Source organism: Staurois parvus, unplaced genomic scaffold (assembly GCF_062004578.1).
Source record: "Staurois parvus isolate SC_StPar_1 unplaced genomic scaffold, SC_StPar_1.0 ptg003153l, whole genome shotgun sequence".
NCBI lineage: Eukaryota > Metazoa > Chordata > Amphibia > Anura > Ranidae > Staurois > Staurois parvus.
The window spans coordinates 1-17,500 of record NW_028320949.1 but is presented as its reverse complement, the minus strand read 5'-3'; the positions used below and the strand labels follow the sequence as shown (position 1 = coordinate 17,500).

General features: G+C 47.6%; 1 protein-coding gene across 2 annotated transcripts in view; it reads left to right on the top strand.

Moving 5' to 3' along the window:
- Positions 1–6,545, top strand: part of HPN (hepsin) — a 38,152-nt gene extending 31,607 nt beyond the window's left edge. For both annotated transcript variants that reach the window (XM_089667288.1, XM_089667287.1), the window contains exons 11-14: positions 1,539–1,634; positions 1,714–1,856; positions 2,393–2,557; positions 3,991–6,545. In XM_089667288.1, the coding sequence (XP_089523414.1) occupies positions 1,539–1,634; positions 1,714–1,856; positions 2,393–2,557; positions 3,991–4,029 (443 nt within the window). In that variant the 3' untranslated portion in view covers positions 4,030–6,545. The remainder of the gene's footprint in view (positions 1–1,538; positions 1,635–1,713; positions 1,857–2,392; positions 2,558–3,990) is intronic.
- The last annotated feature ends 10,955 nt before the right edge of the window (positions 6,546–17,500 follow it).

Here is a 17,500-nt window from a genome sequence, read left to right as displayed (position 1 = left end):
TTGGCTTCTCAGCTGTTCCATGGCCAGGTGTGTGTTATTCCCTCATTATCCCAATTACAACGAGCAGATAAAAGGTCCAGAGTTCATTTCAAGTGTGCTATTTGCATTTGGAATCTGTTGCTGTCAACTCTCAAGATGAGACCCAAAGAGCTGTCACTATCAGTGAAGCCATCATTAGGCTGAAAAAACAAAACAAACCCATCAGAGAGATAGCAAAAACATTAGGCGTGGCCAAAACAACTGTTTGGAAAATTCTTAAAAAGAAGGAACGCACCGGTGAGCTCAGCAACACCAAAAGACCCGGAAGACCACGGAAAACAACTGTGGTGGATGAGCGAAGAATTCTTTCCCTGGTGAAGAAAACACCCTTCACAACAGTTGGCCAGATCAAGAACACTCTCCAGGAGGTAGGTGTATGTGTGTCAAAGTCACCAATCAAGAGAAGACTTCACCAGAGTGAATACAGAGGGTTCACCACAAGATGGAAACCATTGGTGAGCCTCAAAAACAGGAAGACCAGATTAGAGTTTGCCAAACGACATGTAAAAAATCCTTCACAGTTCTGGAACAACATCCTATGGAGAGAGGAGACCGACATCAACTTGTACCAGAGTGATGGGAAGAGAAGAGTATGGAGAAGGAACTGCTCATGATCCTAAGCATACCACCTCATCAGTGAAGCATGGTGGTGGTAGTGTCATGGCGTGGGCATGTATGGCTGCCGATGGAACTGCTTCTCTTGTATTTATTGATGATGTGACTGCTGACAGAAGCAGCCGGATGAATTGTGAAGTGTTTCGGGAATATTATCTGCTCATATTCAGCCAAATGCTTCACAACTCATTGGACGCTTCACAGTGCAGATGGACAATGACCCAAAGCAGACTGCAAAAGCAACCAAAGAAGTGGAATGTTCTGCAATGGCCAAGTCAATCACCTGACCTGAATCCGATTGAGCATTTCACTTGCTGAAGACAAAACTGAAGGGAAAATGCCCCAAGAACAAGCAGGAACTGAAGACAGTTGCAGTAAAGGCCTGGCAGAGCATCACCAGGGATGACACCCAGCGTCTGGTGATGTCTATGCATTCCACACTTCAGGCTGTCATTGACTGCAAAGGATTTGCAACCAAGTATTAGAAAGTGAAAGTTTGATTTATGATTATTATTCTGTCCCATTACTTTTGGTCCCTTAACAAGTGGGAGGCACATATGCAAACTGTTGTATTTCCTACACCGTTCACCTGATTTAGATGTAAATACCCTCAAATTAAAGCTGACAGTCTGCAGTTAAAGCGCATCTTGTTTGTTTCATTTCAAATCCATTGTGGTGGTGTATAGAGCCAAAAATGTTAGAATTGTGTCCATGTCCCAATATTTATGGACCTGACTGTATATTTATTATATATATTTGTTTATTTATTATAGTATTATTAATGTTAATAATTGTCAGATTTCTCCCTCCTGTCTTTTCTGTTTTGCATTATATGGGAATTTTATAGTTTTTTCTATAAGTAACGCCATGGTTGATTTTACCAGAATATGTGCAGCCGGTTTGCCTTCCGGCCCTGGGCCAGCAGATCACGGACGGGAAAGTCTGTACGGTCACCGGATGGGGCAACACGCAGTACTATGGTGAGTATCCTCTGTGTGTTCCAGCGGGATCCACCTCTAATGGAAATATGACTTTCACATGGAAAACACGTCTTCTCAGGTCAACAGTCAGACATCCTGCAAGAAGCGTCGGTGCCCATCATCAGCAGCTCGGTGTGCAACCAGCCAGAATACTACGACAACCAGATCACGGGGAAGATGTTCTGCGCGGGATATGCAGAAGGCGGGATCGACGCATGTCAGGTGACTGGATGGGTGTGGGGGGTGGGGGGGAATAGATGAGATATATATATATGAGAAACGGTTATTATAAAAATAATTCTTTGGAGTATAAAAGGGCTTATTATAGGCCGTTCCCAGCTTAGCCCGGGTTCACATACATGCAGTGCGGCACATCGCATGTCATCCCGTGTCCATTGCTGAAATTTGAACACTGCCATTTTGAGATGGGAAACTAAACAAATGTATCTATAAAAGTATGTAAACACAAAAAAGAGATGAATAAACATAAAATAATAAAAAATAAAACAACGAAAATATATACAAACAGACGATTTGGTGAGCAGACCCTCTGCGGGCCTCACAATGTGACCTTATAATATAGAAAGCCCTATACTGTATATATATTGGATTTGATCAGCGGGTGTATATACCGCGTTCGTGTCATAGACGGCCATTCAGCTAGTGATGTCTTTGGAATACTTTGTTGCTCGGGTCTCTGAGTTGCTCGGGTCTCTGAGTTGCTCGGGTCTCTGAGTTGCAATGTCTGTTTTCTGCAGGGCGACAGCGGCGGGCCCTTCGTGTGTGAGGACACCATCTCCCGCGCGTCAAGATGGCGGCTGTGTGGCATCGTCAGCTGGGGAATAGGCTGCGCTCTGCCAAACAAACCCGGGGTGTACGCCAAAGTAGATCAGTACCAGAACTGGATCTACAGAGCCATGAAGGTGGGCGACCAGTTCTGCAATGAACTACTCTGTCTGCAATGAAGAGAAAACGTTTTGGATTTATCTACATTATTGTCTAATTTCTGTGCTCCCCTCCCCCTCCTCCTCACCTTGCCTCCTTCTCTCCCCCTCTCTTTGTCTCCCCTCCCCCCTCTCTTCCTCTCCCACTCCCCCCCCTTCTCTTCCTTTCCCTCTCCCTCCCCCTCTCCACCTCCCACTATACTCTCTCTCTCCATCTCCCTCACCCTAATTCTCTCCCTCTCTTTACCTCACTCTCTCCCCTTCCCCCTCCCTCTCCCCCCCTTCTCCTCTCCCCTTCTCTCCCTCCCTCTCTCTGTCTCCCCCTTCTCTCTTCCTCCCTCTCTCCACCCCCCCATACCCCCCTCTCTCTCTCCCTCCCCCTCTCCCATTCTTTCTCTCCATCACCCTCACCCTAATTCTCTCTCTCCCTCCCTCTCTCCCCCTCCCTCACCCCCCCCATCTTTTCCACTCTCTCCCCCTCTCCTCTCTTCCGCCCTCCCCCCCATCTCTCCCCTCTCCTCCCTCCCTCCCTCCATCTCTCCCCTCTCCTCCTCTCTCCCACTCTCTCCCTCCCTCTCCACCAATCTCTCCCACTCTCTCCCCTCTCCTCTCTCCCCCCCTCCCATCTCTCTCTCCCCCCCATCTCTAGCACTCTCCCCCATTCTCTCCTCTCTCCCTCCACCCACCCATCTCACCCACTCTCTCAGTGCTCCTCTCTCCCACTCTCTCCCCTCTCCCTTTCCCCCCATCTCTCCCACTCTCTCCCCTCTCCCTTTCCCCCCATCTCTCCCACTCTCTCCCCTCTCCTCCCTCCCCCCATCTCTCCCCTCTCCTCCTCTCTCCCACTCTCTCCTCTCTCCCTCCCTCTCCCCCCATCTCTCCCACTCTCTCCCCTCTCCTCCCTCCCTCCCTCCCCCCCATCTCTCCCCTCTCCTCCTTTCTCCCACTCTCTCCTCTCTCCCTCCCTCTCCCCCCATCTCTCCCACCCTCTCCTCTCTCCCCCCTCCCATCTCTCTCCCTCCCTCTCTCCCCCCCATCTCTAGCACTCTCCCCCATTCTCTCCTCTCTCCCTCCACCCATCTCACCCACTCTCTCAGTGCTCCTCTCTCCCACTCTCTCCCCTCTCCTCCCTCCCTGCCCCCCATCTCTCCCCTCTCCTCCTTTCTCCCACTCTCTCCTCTCTCCCTCCCTCTCCCCCCATCTCTCCCACCCTCTCCTCTCTCCCCCCTCCCATCTCTCTCCCTCCCTCTCTCCCCCCCATCTCTAGCACTCTCCCCCATTCTCTCCTCTCTCCCTCCACCCATCTCACCCACTCTCTCAGTGCTCCTCTCTCCCACTCTCTCCTCTCTCCCTTTCCCCCCAATCTCTCTCTTAGTGTATATATATATATAATTTAAATTATTTTTTTTTAGACCAAACCAGATGCCACGGGGATCACGGAGATGCAATGATAATGGCCCCCCGCCAACAATGGACTGGCCGGATCTTGATCTGTGCCGGAACCAACAACCCCGGCAGTGACCGACGGATCTCACATTTGTTGTTGCCGCGTTCATAATCATCATTATATAAGATTTAAAAAATGTGCTGCTACAATGTTACTATTCTGGTCATGAGCCACTCAGGAGTCTGACAACCCTTCCCTCCAGGACACCCCACTGAGGAGCACTCAGACACTTTGAAGGGAAAACTCCATCTTCATCCCAATTTTACAAGCCCCTCCCCCCTTCAAATCCTCCAATCAATGGCTGTGTCATTCTGGTAACCCATGAAGGTATTTCGGCTTTTCTCGGTGTCACAGTCCTGTACTTCACTGCCTTTCCAGGAGCGTTCCAAGCTGGGATTCAACTTTCATCAGTAACTATCAAGTGAGCGCGCCTCCTTCCGAAAATGCTACCTGCCTGGCTGACATGTTCTCCCGCCGGGTTCGTTACTTTGAGTCAGTGGCATGGAATTAGTACACCTGCATACTTCTGGGGCCCTCACTCAGAGCATTGAGTATTAATTCATCCTTCAGCTCCAATCAGTGACTTTGCCTAGGCCTACATGATATCATCAGTCTGCTGCAGGCAGGATGAAGCATTTCCTCAGTCTCCCCTCCCCCAGCGATCAGACTGTACATTGTGACTTTGTAGAAGGAGGAGGCATTTCCTCCGTCTCCCCTCCCCCAGTGATCAGACTGTACATTGTAACTTTGTAGAAGGAGGAGGAGTCATTTCCTCAGTCTCCCCTCCCCCAGCGATCAGACTGTACATTGTGACTTTGTAGAAGGAGGAAGAGGCATTTCCTCAGTCTCCCCTTGCCCAGTGATCAGACTGTACATTGTAACTTTGTAGAAGGAGGAGGAAGCATTTCCTCCGTCTCCCCTCCCCCAGTGATCAGACTGTACATTGTAACTTTGTAGAAAGAGGAGGAGTCATTTCCTCAGTCTCCCCTCCCCCAGTGATCAGACTGTACATTGGAACTTTGTAGAAGTAGGAGGAGTCATTTTCTCAGTCTCCCCTCCCCCAGAGATCAGACTGTACATTGTAACTTTGTAGAAGGAGGAGGAAGCATTTCCTCCGTCTCCCCTCCCCCAGTGATCAGACTGTACATTGTAACTTTGTAGAAGGAGGAGGAGTCATTTCCTCAGTCTCCCCTCCCCCAGTGATCAGACTGTACATTGTAACTTTGTAAAAGTGGAGGAGGCATTTCCTCAGTCTCCCCTCCCCCAGTGATCAGACTGTACATTGTAACTTTGTAGAAGGAGGAGGAGTCATTTCCTCAGTCTCCCCTCCCCCAGTGATCAGACTGTACATTGTAACTTTGTAGAAGGAAGGGGAAGCATTTCCTCGGTCTCCCCTCCCCCAGTGATCAGACTGTACATTGTAACTTTGTAGAAGGAGGAAAAGGCATTTCCTCGGTCTCCCATCCCCCAGTGATCAGACTGTACATTGTAACTTTGTAGAAGGAAGGGGAAGCATTTCCTTGGTCTCCCATCCCCCAGTGATCAGACTGTACATTGTAATTTTGTAGAAGGAAGAGGAAACATGTTCTCAGTCTCCCCTCCCCCCAGTGATCAGACTGTACATTGTAACATTGTAGCGAGCATGCAGTAGGGGCTGATCTGCGTCAGACATTTGTGGCACAACCAAGAATTTACACGACTGTGTCACCTCTGAGCCGTCATCTTAGTCCAGGAAGTAGATGGTGACTCTGGTTGACTCCCGAACAAAGATGGCGCCGTTCTTCTGGAGAGAAAAGCAGATGAAGGCATTGCTGGGGAAGGGGTTGCTGGGATGAGTAGTAAACACTTGGAAGAGTTCCACTGACACCTTAGATATGGTGACAGGTCCACTTTAAGTTCCAGCCAACTCTTAACCCAACACCAGACGCTACAACCTGAGCCTCAGGAAAAGACAAAGCACACGTGTTCATTGGGGAGGACTGATCCTTGAAGAAGGGGGAGGGGCTATGTTCGATGGCTTAAAGGAAATGTCCTCAGCTTTGTACCAAAGATTTGTATAGATAGGAATATGTTATAGTATAAGACGTTGAGTGTTTTATTGTAGAGAACTCGGAGCTACAATCAGCTTTCAAAAAAAAGCGCAAAGAACTGCATTCAAAAAAAGTGCGTCCGTAACTGTTATCAGCCAATCAGAAGAGGACTGACCCAACGGGCGGAGGATACATTGTAGCACTTAATGGCTCTTTGCACTTTGTTACCAGTCAGGACTAATAGTATCTTCATAGAAATGAACGATGTTTGGGGGTCAGGGGCAATACTCGGGGCAAATTTAATATGAAAATGATCGAAAATGAACAATCAACAAAAGGGATTGATCCTTGAAGGGGGGGAGGGGCTCTTTTTGACGCTTTAAGGCCTCGTTTACACTCGCTTCAAAATATGGCGTTGGACGCGCTTTTTTTGAAAGGGCTCTGAATGCCAATCAAAGCTCCTGTCACAAAATAAAATGGTAAGCTTCCAGTCCTGTTCATGCGTTGGATTTGCTTCAGAAATGATAGTGTCTCCAATCTGACATAGAAGTCGATGATCACGCTCGCTGACAGCGCCTGCGGCTTTTGAGGGGCTTTCATTTATTGCAGGTGTGAGATATCCCAGGATGCACTGGGAACGGGGGCGTATTTACCACAAGGCAAACAAGGCACTTGCCTAGGGCGGCATTTTTAAGGGGGGCAGCACCTCCCCCCAGAAGAAGTGATGAAAGAAGGGACACAGGAACCAGGTGGGATCCGAGAGAGGCTGTGGGCTACTTGATGGTGTATGTAGAGCCGGACTCTCGTTCCCGGGCATGTCCAGAGCTCAGTGTCTCTCTACCACAGGGGAGGGGGTTTAGTGGAAGGCTCTTCCAGGTGAGGGGCAGGGCAAATGTCAAGGGAGAAGGGGGGTGGTATTGGCTCGTGTCCGTAGGGGCAGATGATTTTTGTGTTGCCTAGGGCAGCACAAAACCTAAATACACCACTGGCTGGGGGGGTTACTACTGAGTTGGGGATCGGCAGAGCTGGGGGTTACTGCTGAGTTGGGGATCGGCAGAGCTAGGGGTACTACTGAGTTGGGGATCGGCAGAGCTGGGGGTTACTGCTGAGTTGGGGATCGGCAGAGCTGGGGGTTACTGCTGAGTTGGGGATTGGCAGAGCTGGGGGTACTACTGAGTTGGGGATCGGCAGAGCTGGGGGTTACTGCTGAGTGGGGGATCGGCAGAGCTGGGGGTTACTGCTGAGTGGGGGATTGGCAGAGCTGGGGGTTACTGCTGAGTGGGGGATCGGCAGAGCTGGGGGTTAATGCTGAGTTGGGGATCGGCAGAGCTGGGGGTTACTGCTGAGTTGGGGATCGGCAGAGCTGGGGGTTACTACTGAGTTGGGGATCGGCAGAGCTAGGGGTTAATGCTGAGTTGGGGATCGGCAGAGCTGGGGGTTAATGCTGAGTTGGGGATCGGCAGAGCTGGGGGTTACTGCTGAGTTGGGGATCGGCAGAGCTGGGGGTTACTGCTGAGTTGGGGATCGGCAGAGCTGGGGGTTACTGCTGAGTGGGGGATTGGCAGAGCTAGGGGTTACTGCAGAGTGGGGGATCGGCAGAGCTGGGGGTTAATGCTGAGTTGGAGATCGGCAGAGCTGGGGGTTTCTACTGAGTTGGGGATCGGCAGAGCTGGGGGTTACTACTGAGTTGGGGATCGGCAGAGCTGGGGGTTACTACTGAGTTGGGGATCGGCAGGGCTTGGGGGGTTACTACTAAGTGGAAGATCGGCAGAGCTGGGGGTTACTACTGAGTTGGGGATCAGCAGAGCTGAGGGTTACTACTGAGTTGGGGGATCGGCAGATCTGGGGGTTACTACTGAGCAGGGGAACGACAGAGCTGGGGGTTACTACTGAGTTGGGGAGTGGCAGAGCTGGGGGGGGTTGCTACTGAGTTGGGGATAAGCAGGGCTGGGGGTTACTACTGAGTGGAGGATCAGCAGAGCTGGGGGTTACTACTGAATGGGGGATCGGCAGAGCTGGGGGTTACTACTGAATGGGGGATCGGCAGAGCTGGGGGTTACTACTGAGTTGGGGATCGGCAGAGCTGGGGGTTACTACTGAGTTGGGGATCGGCAGGGCTTGGGGGGTTACTACTAAGTGGAAGATCGGCAGAGCTGGGGGTTACTACTGAGTTGGGGATCAGCAGAGCTGAGGGTTACTACTGAGTTGGGGGATCGGCAGATCTGGGGGTTACTACTGAGCAGGGGAACGACAGAGCTGGGGGTTACTACTGAGTTGGGGAGTGGCAGAGCTGGGGGGGGTTGCTACTGAGTTGGGGATAAGCAGGGCTGGGGGTTACTACTGAGTGGAGGATCAGCAGAGCTGGGGGTTACTACTGAATGGGGGATCGGCAGAGCTGGGGGTTACTACTGAGTTGGGGATCGGCAGAGCTGGGGGTTACTGCTGAGTTGGGGATCGGCAGAGCTTAGGTTACTACTGAATTGGGGATCGGCAGAGTTGGGGGTTACTACTGAGTTGGGGATCGGCAGAGCTGGGGGTTACTGCTGAGTTGGGGATTGGCAGAGTTGGGGGTTACTGCTGAGTTTGGGATCGGCAGAGTTGGGGGTTACTACTGAGTTGGGGATCGTCAGAGCTGGGGGGTTACTACTGAGTTGGGGATCGGCAGAGTTGGGGGTTACTACTGAGTTGGGGATCAGCAGAGCTGAGGGTTACTACTGAGTTGGGGGATCGGCAGATCTGGGGGTTACTACTGAGCAGGGGAACGACAGAGCTGGGGGTTACTACTGAGTTGGGGAGTGGCAGAGCTGGGGGGGGTTGCTACTGAGTTGGGGATAAGCAGGGCTGGGGGTTATTACTGAGTGGAGGATCAGCAGAGCTGGGGGTTACTACTGAATGGGGGATCGGCAGAGCTGGGGGTTACTACTGAATGGGGGATCGGCAGAGCTGGGGGTAACTACTGAGTTGGGGATCGGCAGAGCTGGGGGTTACTACTGAGTTGGGGATCGGCAGGGCTTGGGGGGTTACTACTAAGTGGAAGATCGGCAGAGCTGGGGGTTACTACTGAGTTGGGGATCAGCAGAGCTGAGGGTTACTACTGAGTTGGGGGATCGGCAGATCTGGGGGTTACTACTGAGCAGGGGAACGACAGAGCTGGGGGTTACTACTGAGTTGGGGAGTGGCAGAGCTGGGGGGGGTTGCTACTGAGTTGGGGATAAGCAGGGCTGGGGGTTACTACTGAGTGGAGGATCAGCAGAGCTGGGGGTTACTACTGAATGGGGGATCGGCAGAGCTGGGGGTTACTACTGAGTTGGGGATCGGCAGAGCTGGGGGTTACTGCTGAGTTGGGGATTGGCAGAGCTTAGGTTACTACTGAATGGGGGATCGGCAGAGCTGGGGGTTACTACAGAGTTGGGGGTTACTACTGAATTGGGGATCGGCAGAGTTGGGGGTTACTACTGAGTTGGGGATCGGCAGAGCTGGGGGTTACTGCTGAGTTGGGGATTGGCAGAGTTGGGGGTTACTGCTGAGTTTGGGATCGGCAGAGTTGGGGGTTACTACTGAGTTGGGGATCGTCAGAGCTGGGGGGTTACTACTGAGCTAGAAATTGCATAAAACACGAGAGACGTCTACAGCCTGCTGACAATCTAGGATCACAAGAGACGGGTGGCTGCCTGTGAGGAGATGAAGTATAACTCGCCCTTGTAATGCGGTAAGAAGAACCCCCGACATCGGCCTGGCAGCGCAGGCAGGAACCGGCCACGGGGGGTCGAGTTTCAAGCAAAAAAAAAAAAAAAGCTTTCATCATTTCCTATGAAACTTTATTGCACAGATCACAACCCAAAACCAAAACTATCATATTGCAGCTTACCAGTCATTAGGTGTGGCGGCTGCATTCATTTTCTTTTCTTTTAGGCTTTTATTCCCCCCCCCCCCCCAGCTGTTTTCACCTGGTGATCTGGCCAGTGACACACCTCCTATATTGGAGCACGCCCACTCTGGAGGAAGGAGCACAGGAGGCACAGGAGACAGCAGCATTGTCAGTCCGGTGTGTGTGTGTGTGAGTGTGTGGGGAGGTGTTAGAAGGACTAGCAGATTTAAATACACTAACAAATTGCAGCCAAACTCCAGATCACACTTTATAATCAGTTTCAGCAGTTTTCCTTTTGGGATAAAAAAAAAAATAATCTGATCACTGTAAGCACCCCTGTCTGTAGGAGATGTCGTTTCTTCCCTGTAAAGCAGGGGTATCAAACTTGCACCCTCCAGCTGTTGCCAAACTACAAGTCCCATCATGCCCCTGCCTTCGGGAGCCACGCTTGTAACTGTCAGCCTTGCAATGCCTCATGGGACTTGTAGTTTGGCAACAGCTGGAGGGCCACCAGTTTGACACCCGTGCTGTAGAGGATACATCTGGAAGAGAGCTTGTTCAGTTAAAAAACAACAGACATACTGGCTAGATCCAACAAAGAACACAGCACCTCTAGGCCTGGGTTCACACTGCCGCGGTACGGAATTCGCAGTGTTTTCCGCAGCGCATCAGAATTGCACCCCGTTCATGCGAGCCGCTGCGGGTGTGTATGTTAAATTGACAACCCCCCGAAAGCGGTCCGCAAAGCGCGGTGCAATGTGCAGAATTGGATCGCATAGGTATGAATACCCGTGCGATCTGATTCTAGTGTGGACCCAAAAAAGGGTCTTGTGCGTTTTTGGTGCAATTAGAGCCATACATAATGTACGACTTCAATTGCTCCACCCACAAATCACATGTGATTGGTACAGGAAGGAGGTCCACAAGGTTTAGGAGGGTGTCTATGGGAAGGTTGGACCATTCTGCCAGAAGCACATTTGTCAGGTCAGGCACTGATGTCGGGGGAGGAGGCCTGGCTCACAGTCTCCGCTCTAATTCATCCCAAAGGTGTTCTATGGGGTTGAGGTCAGGACTCTGTGCAGGACAGTCAAGTTCCTCCACCCCAAACTGGCTCCTCCATGTCTTTATGGACCTTGCTTTGTGCACTGGTAGGCAGTCATGTTGGAACAGGAAGGGGCCATCCCCAAACTCCTCCCACAAAGTTGGGAGCATGAAATTGTCCACAATGTCACCTTAAGAGTTCCCTTCATTGGAACTAGGGGGCCAAGCCCAACCCCTGAAAAGCAACCCCACACCCTAATCCCCCCTCCACCAAACTTTACACTTAGCACAACGCAGTCAGGCAAGTACCGTTCTCCTGGCAACTGCCAAACCCAGACACGTCCATCGGATTGCCAGACAGAGAAGCGTGATTGGTCACTCCAGAGAACATGCCTCCTCTGCTCTAGAGTCCAGTGGCGGCGTGCTTTACACCACGGCATCCGATGCTTTGCATTGCACTTGGTGATGGAAGGCTCGGATGCAGCTGCTCGGCCATGGAAACCCATTCCATGAAGCTCTCTATGCACTGTTGTTGGGCTCATCTGAAGGCCACACCAAGTTTGGAGGTCTTTAGCTATTGACTCTGCAGACAGTTGGCGACTTCTGCGCACTGTGCGCTTCAGCATGCGCTGACCCCCGCTCTGTCATGTGACGTGGCCTACCACTTGGTGGCTGAGTGGCTGTTGTTCCCAGTTGCTTCCACTTTGTTATAATCCCACTAACAGTTGAGCGTGGAATATTTAGTAGCCAGGAAATGTCACGGATGGACTTATTGCCCAGGTGGCCACCTATCACGGGACCACGCTTGGAGTCACTGAGCTCCTGAGAGCGACCCATTCTTTCACCAATGTTTGTAGAAGCAGTCTGCATGCCTAGGGGCTTGATTGTATACACCTGTGTCCGAATCACATGATATGGATGGGATTGGAACACCTGAATCACATGATTGGGAGAGGATTGGAACACCTGAATCACATGATATGGAGGGGATTGGAATGCCTGAATCACATGATTGGGAGAGGATTGGAACGCCTGAATCACATGATAGGGAGGGGATTGGAACACCTGAATCACATGATATGGAGGGGATTGGAACACCTGAATCACATGATATGGAGGGGATTGGAACACCTGAATCACATGATAGGGAGGGGATTGGAACGCCTGAATCACATGATAGGGAGGGGATTGGAACAACTGAATCACATGATATGGAGGGGATTGGAACACCTGAATCACATGATATGGAGGGGATTGGAACACCTGAATCACATGATATGGAGGGGATTGGAACACCTGAATCACATGATATGGAGGGATTTGGAACACATGAATCACATGATATGGAGGGGATTGGAACACCTTAATCATAGGATTGGGAGGGCGGGGCCAATACGTTTGGCGATATAGTATATATATATATATATGTAGATGGGAGGAGCTTCTGTAACCCTCAGGAGCCACTCAAAGCCCATTGCACCATTAAAAACCACCATAAACCACTTTCATTTCATCATTTTCTTTAATTCCGATGCGTTTTGCCAAAGTGTCCCAATTTTGAACCAAATTTTAGCACAGTTGCCATTGTGGCCAAATTGCAGGTAATTACACACAATTCACCAGCAGGGGTCACTATTCCCTCAGGTGGACATTCGTTGACATGACATCATCAGAGCCCGATAGCTCAGTCGGTAGAGCATCAGACTTTTAATCTGAGGGTCCAGGGTTCAAGTCCCTGTTCGGGCGACGGCCATTTTTTTAAATTCCACTATGAATATGGAGCAAAGACTAATGCCGGCCATAGACGGGTCGAAAAAAAAAAAAAATGAAAAATTGGTCGTAAAATCGGCCGACGTTACCACCAACGGTAAACAAATCGGCTGATTTTCGTCCCGTCTACGGCCGCCATTTTTACTTCTGTCCCTGCAGAGAGCTCCGCTATTATATTTTATATGAAGAGTCTTGCGGTTGCAACAATGTATCCATTTGTATTCATTTCGGATGCAGATGTTTTATTTGGATACAAATGGATACATTGTTGCAACCGCAAGACTTTTCATGTAAATCTTCTTCTTCTTGCAGGTCACGGCTCATGCGCAGATTTTTTATCGGTAAAACGATCGGCCAATTTGCTCATCATTGCCGTCAAAATCGGCTGCAAAATTTTCCAACTTTACCGATAAAAAAAATGTGCCAAAACCCTAAAAAAGGCCGACTAACTAACCCACTAATGGTGGGAACATTGGACGATTTTTTTTTTTGGCTGAAAAATTGCCCGATGTTCGACCCGTCTATGGCCTGCATTAAGCTGTTGCCATCGAATACCACGGATGTCGGTCTGTGGAGCCGCCCTACGAGCGCCCGGCGTGTGATTATGACACGGTAGGGCAGCATTTGACGGGTTAAATCGGCCAATGAGAAGGCAACGTACCGCCTCCGCACAGCCTGTCAAAATCCTTTGAAAAGCGACCAGGGTGTGGATTGCTTTTCAGAGGAGCAGTGGTCCTTGCCACACATCTAAATGAGCCCTTAGAATTTTTTTTTTTGCCACACGACCAATGACCTGAGCTCCTCCCCCCCCCCCCAGGAGCCATTTAAAGCCCATCGGACCCTTAAAATCGCCCCAAAACACCTCAATTTCCCATTAACTTCAATGCTTTTTGCCACTGACCAAAAAGTTTAAACCCCCGATCAGCGACGGACTGACCATTTGGGAACTCAGGCACTGCCCGAGGGCCCGGGGTCAGTAGGGGGCCCCATGAGATGCCCCTGGTACCTTTCATAGGCTTTTGGATGTGGTTTGAGTTTGGGCAAGGACACAGGGGCCCCATGATGCCCTATTGCCCGGGGGCCCCATGAGTTGTCAGTCCGATTCTGCTCCTACCCACCTCTCTGAAGGAACTCGGAATTTGTAGGCAAAACCAGGGGCAGACTGACAACTCATGGGGCCCCGGGGCAATAGGGGATCATGGGGCCCCTGTGTCCTTGCCCAAACTCAAACCCAGGGGCGGACTGATTATTTGGAAACTCGGGCAATGCCCGAGGGCCCGGAGTCAGTAGGGGGCCCCATGAGATGCCCCTGGTACCTTTTTCATAGGCTTTTTTGAGTTTGGGCGAGGACACAGGGGCCCCATGATCTCCTATTGCCCAGGGGCCCCATGAGTTGTCAGTCTGCCCCTGCTGAAACCACACCCAAAAAAGCCTACGAAAGGTACCAGGGGCATCTCATGGGGCCCCCTTCTGACCCCGGGCCCTTGGGCACTGCCCGTGTTCCGAAATGGTCAGTCCGCCCCTGGACAAAACAGAAAATCGATGTACGGTCAAATCTTGAATGGTAGATTTGCAGGTAATTACATGAAGAGACCAGCAGGGGTCGCTCCTCTCTCTCTCTCTCATAGACCTACAATGTGAAGAAAAGCCGTGAAGTTCAGAATTCTTTCAAAAATATCGATTTTTAAATTGTTTCTTTTTATATCAAAAAGTTACAAAATGCAAAGTGAGCGAAGCAACCAATCGCAATAATCGATTTCACATGAGAGCTGGTTCACGCTATTCCCTGATATAAATTGCAGGGGAACACGCTGAGCGTCTCCGTGTCATTCAAAAGCGGGTCTTTGCGCTGCGATTTCATGCCCAATGGGGTGAAATCGCACTGCGCTAAAAGTAGCGCATGCACTACTTTTTCTAAACGCACGGCAAACGCATCGCACTTTTCACCATGCAGCTTGGTGCCGGCCAGTGTTGGGCAAATGCAATGCGCTTGCGACCTGCGTTCGGGGTGCCGTTAACTTTAACTGACCCCCCCCCACACAGCAAGATCGCAAGGACATTGAGATCGGAATGCGGTGAAGGAAGTCGCACGGGAACGCCGCTCTCCTACACCGCATTCCAGTGTGAAGGAAACACTTAAACTCTCACTACCGAAGTGGGAACAGCTGTGTAGGAGGCTAAAACTGGGCGAGGAAACAGCCAAACTCTGCTAGTAAGGTGAGGTTGTGGAAGACTGGGGTTTATTATTATTATTAATAATTATACATTTGTAATAAATAATAATCTCCTAGATTGTAAGGTCGAAAGAGCAGGGCCCTCGAACCCCTCGTGTATTGTATTGTTACTGTCTCGTCTCATGATCTGTCCCCCTCGCTATTGTACAGCGCTGAGCATACCCTTTGGCGCTATATAAATACTGTAATAATAATAATAATAATAAATTTGTAATAAATAATAATAATAAATAAGAATAATAAAAATAATTTGTAATAAATAATAAGAATAAGAATAATACATTTGTGATAAGTAATAATAAGGAATTTGTAATAATAATAATACATTTGTAATAAATAAGAATAATAAATAAGAAGAATAATAAGAAGAATAATTTGTTATAAATAAATAACAAATTTGTAATAAATAATAAGAATAATAAAGAATAATAATAAGAATAATTTGTAATAAATAATAATAATAATGAATTTGTAACAAATAATAATGAATTTGTAATAAATAATAATAATACATTTGTAATAAATAATAATAATGAATTTGTAATAAATAATAAAAAGAATAATAAATAACAAGAATAATAAGAAGAATAATTTGTAATAAATATTAATAAGAATAATAAATAAGAATAATAAGAGGAATAATTTGTAATAAATAACGAATTTGTAATAAATAATAATGAATTTGTAATAAATAATAATAATAATAATAATAATAAGAATTTTTAATAAATAATAATAATACATTTGTGAATAATAATAATGAATTTGTAATAAATAATAATAATACATTTGTAATAAATAATAATGAAATTGTAATAAATAATAAAAAGAATAATAAATAACAAGAATAATAAGAAGAATAATTTGTAATAAATAATAAGAATAATAAATAAGAATAAGAGGAATAATTTGTAATAAATAATAATAATAATAATAATAAGAAGAAGAATTTTTAATAAATAATAATAATACATTTGTAATAAATATTAATAATGAAATTGTAATAAATAATAAAAAGAATAATAAATAACAAGAATAATAATAAGAAGAATTTGTAATAAATAATAAGAATAATAAATAAGAATAAGAGGAATAATTTGTAATAAATAATAACGAATTTGTAATAAATAATGAATTTGTAATAAATGAGAATAATAATAATAATAATAATTTTTAATAAATAATAATAATAATACATTTGTGAATAATAATAATGAATTTGTAATAAATAATAAGAATAATTTGTAATAAATAATACTAATAAATAATAATGATGATAATAGTAAATAATAATCCTGAACCTGGAAAATTTTAAATGGTATCAAGTGTGAACTGGCGACTAAGGCTTGCTTCACACTGAATGCGATTTAAAATCGTGCGTTTTGTTTGCGATTTTACTGCGTTTTCTGAAGATTTCCCGATTTCTTGCGTTTTGCAGTGCAATTTCTAAAGTCGTTCTTGTATGACTTTTTCTGCAGTTTGTTGCGATTTCACATACATGGACAATAGAGATCCCACTGCAAATGCAGGAAATCGTTGGGAAATCTTCAGAAAACGCGGTGAAATCTCAAACAAAACGCACAATTATTATTTATTACAAATTCATTATTATTATTAGATTTTCTTTCTTTAAGGTTCTGCCGACAGACGATCTGACGAGCGATCTCCTCCATCTGTGGCCAGTCTAACGATGAACCAGCTGGCATTGGGCGGGGCAGGGTCACATGACCCGGGATGATTGCCCCACCCAAGTCTCTCTGATCCCCTGAGAAGATCACAGAGGCGACAACCCGTGTGACTTCCTCCCGGTGTCACTGACACCCAACCAAACGTGAGTCCGCCATGTCTGTGGGGAATCGTTTCTAATGCATACAATTGTGACACCTGCTGGCCAATTGTCCTTTCCTGGCCACACACATATAGATTTCCGTTTGAGAATTTTGGTTTCAGGAATATTCGTTTGATTTTCTAATCGTTAGTGGTGGTGGGGGAAATCGATGTTCGATTTGGACCACAGTAACGGGAAAATTTGAAGGGGCGGGCAAGAAAACTTTTCTCAATTGAATTTTCGGCCGGCGATCGTTCAGAAATTACATTCAAATCGAATGTTAAACGCAAAAGACAATTTTCGAACGACTTTCGTCCATCGAATGTGCAAAGAATTTCCAGATGACTTTTCTTAAGGATATTCTCGGCCAAACATCTACACGTGTATGGCCGGCTTTTGGAAAATGTATCGATGTTCGCGATCCAATCGTCACGTGACCGCGCTACACTCCGCTCTTCGAGGGCTCGTCATCCTAATACAGGCCAAGGTGTCAGTGGGACCCATTGCACAGACATATACTATACAATCAGATTGTACAAACTGAGGACGAACCTCAACAATCCCTTCAATTTGTAACCAAATCAGAGGGGCGTTTGCACTCTATAGCCTCTGGTAGAGATTGTACAATCAGATTGTATAGGCCATACACAGGACGAATTCTGAACGCATTTTCTGTAGAATATCGGACATTTTGTTCGTTTTAT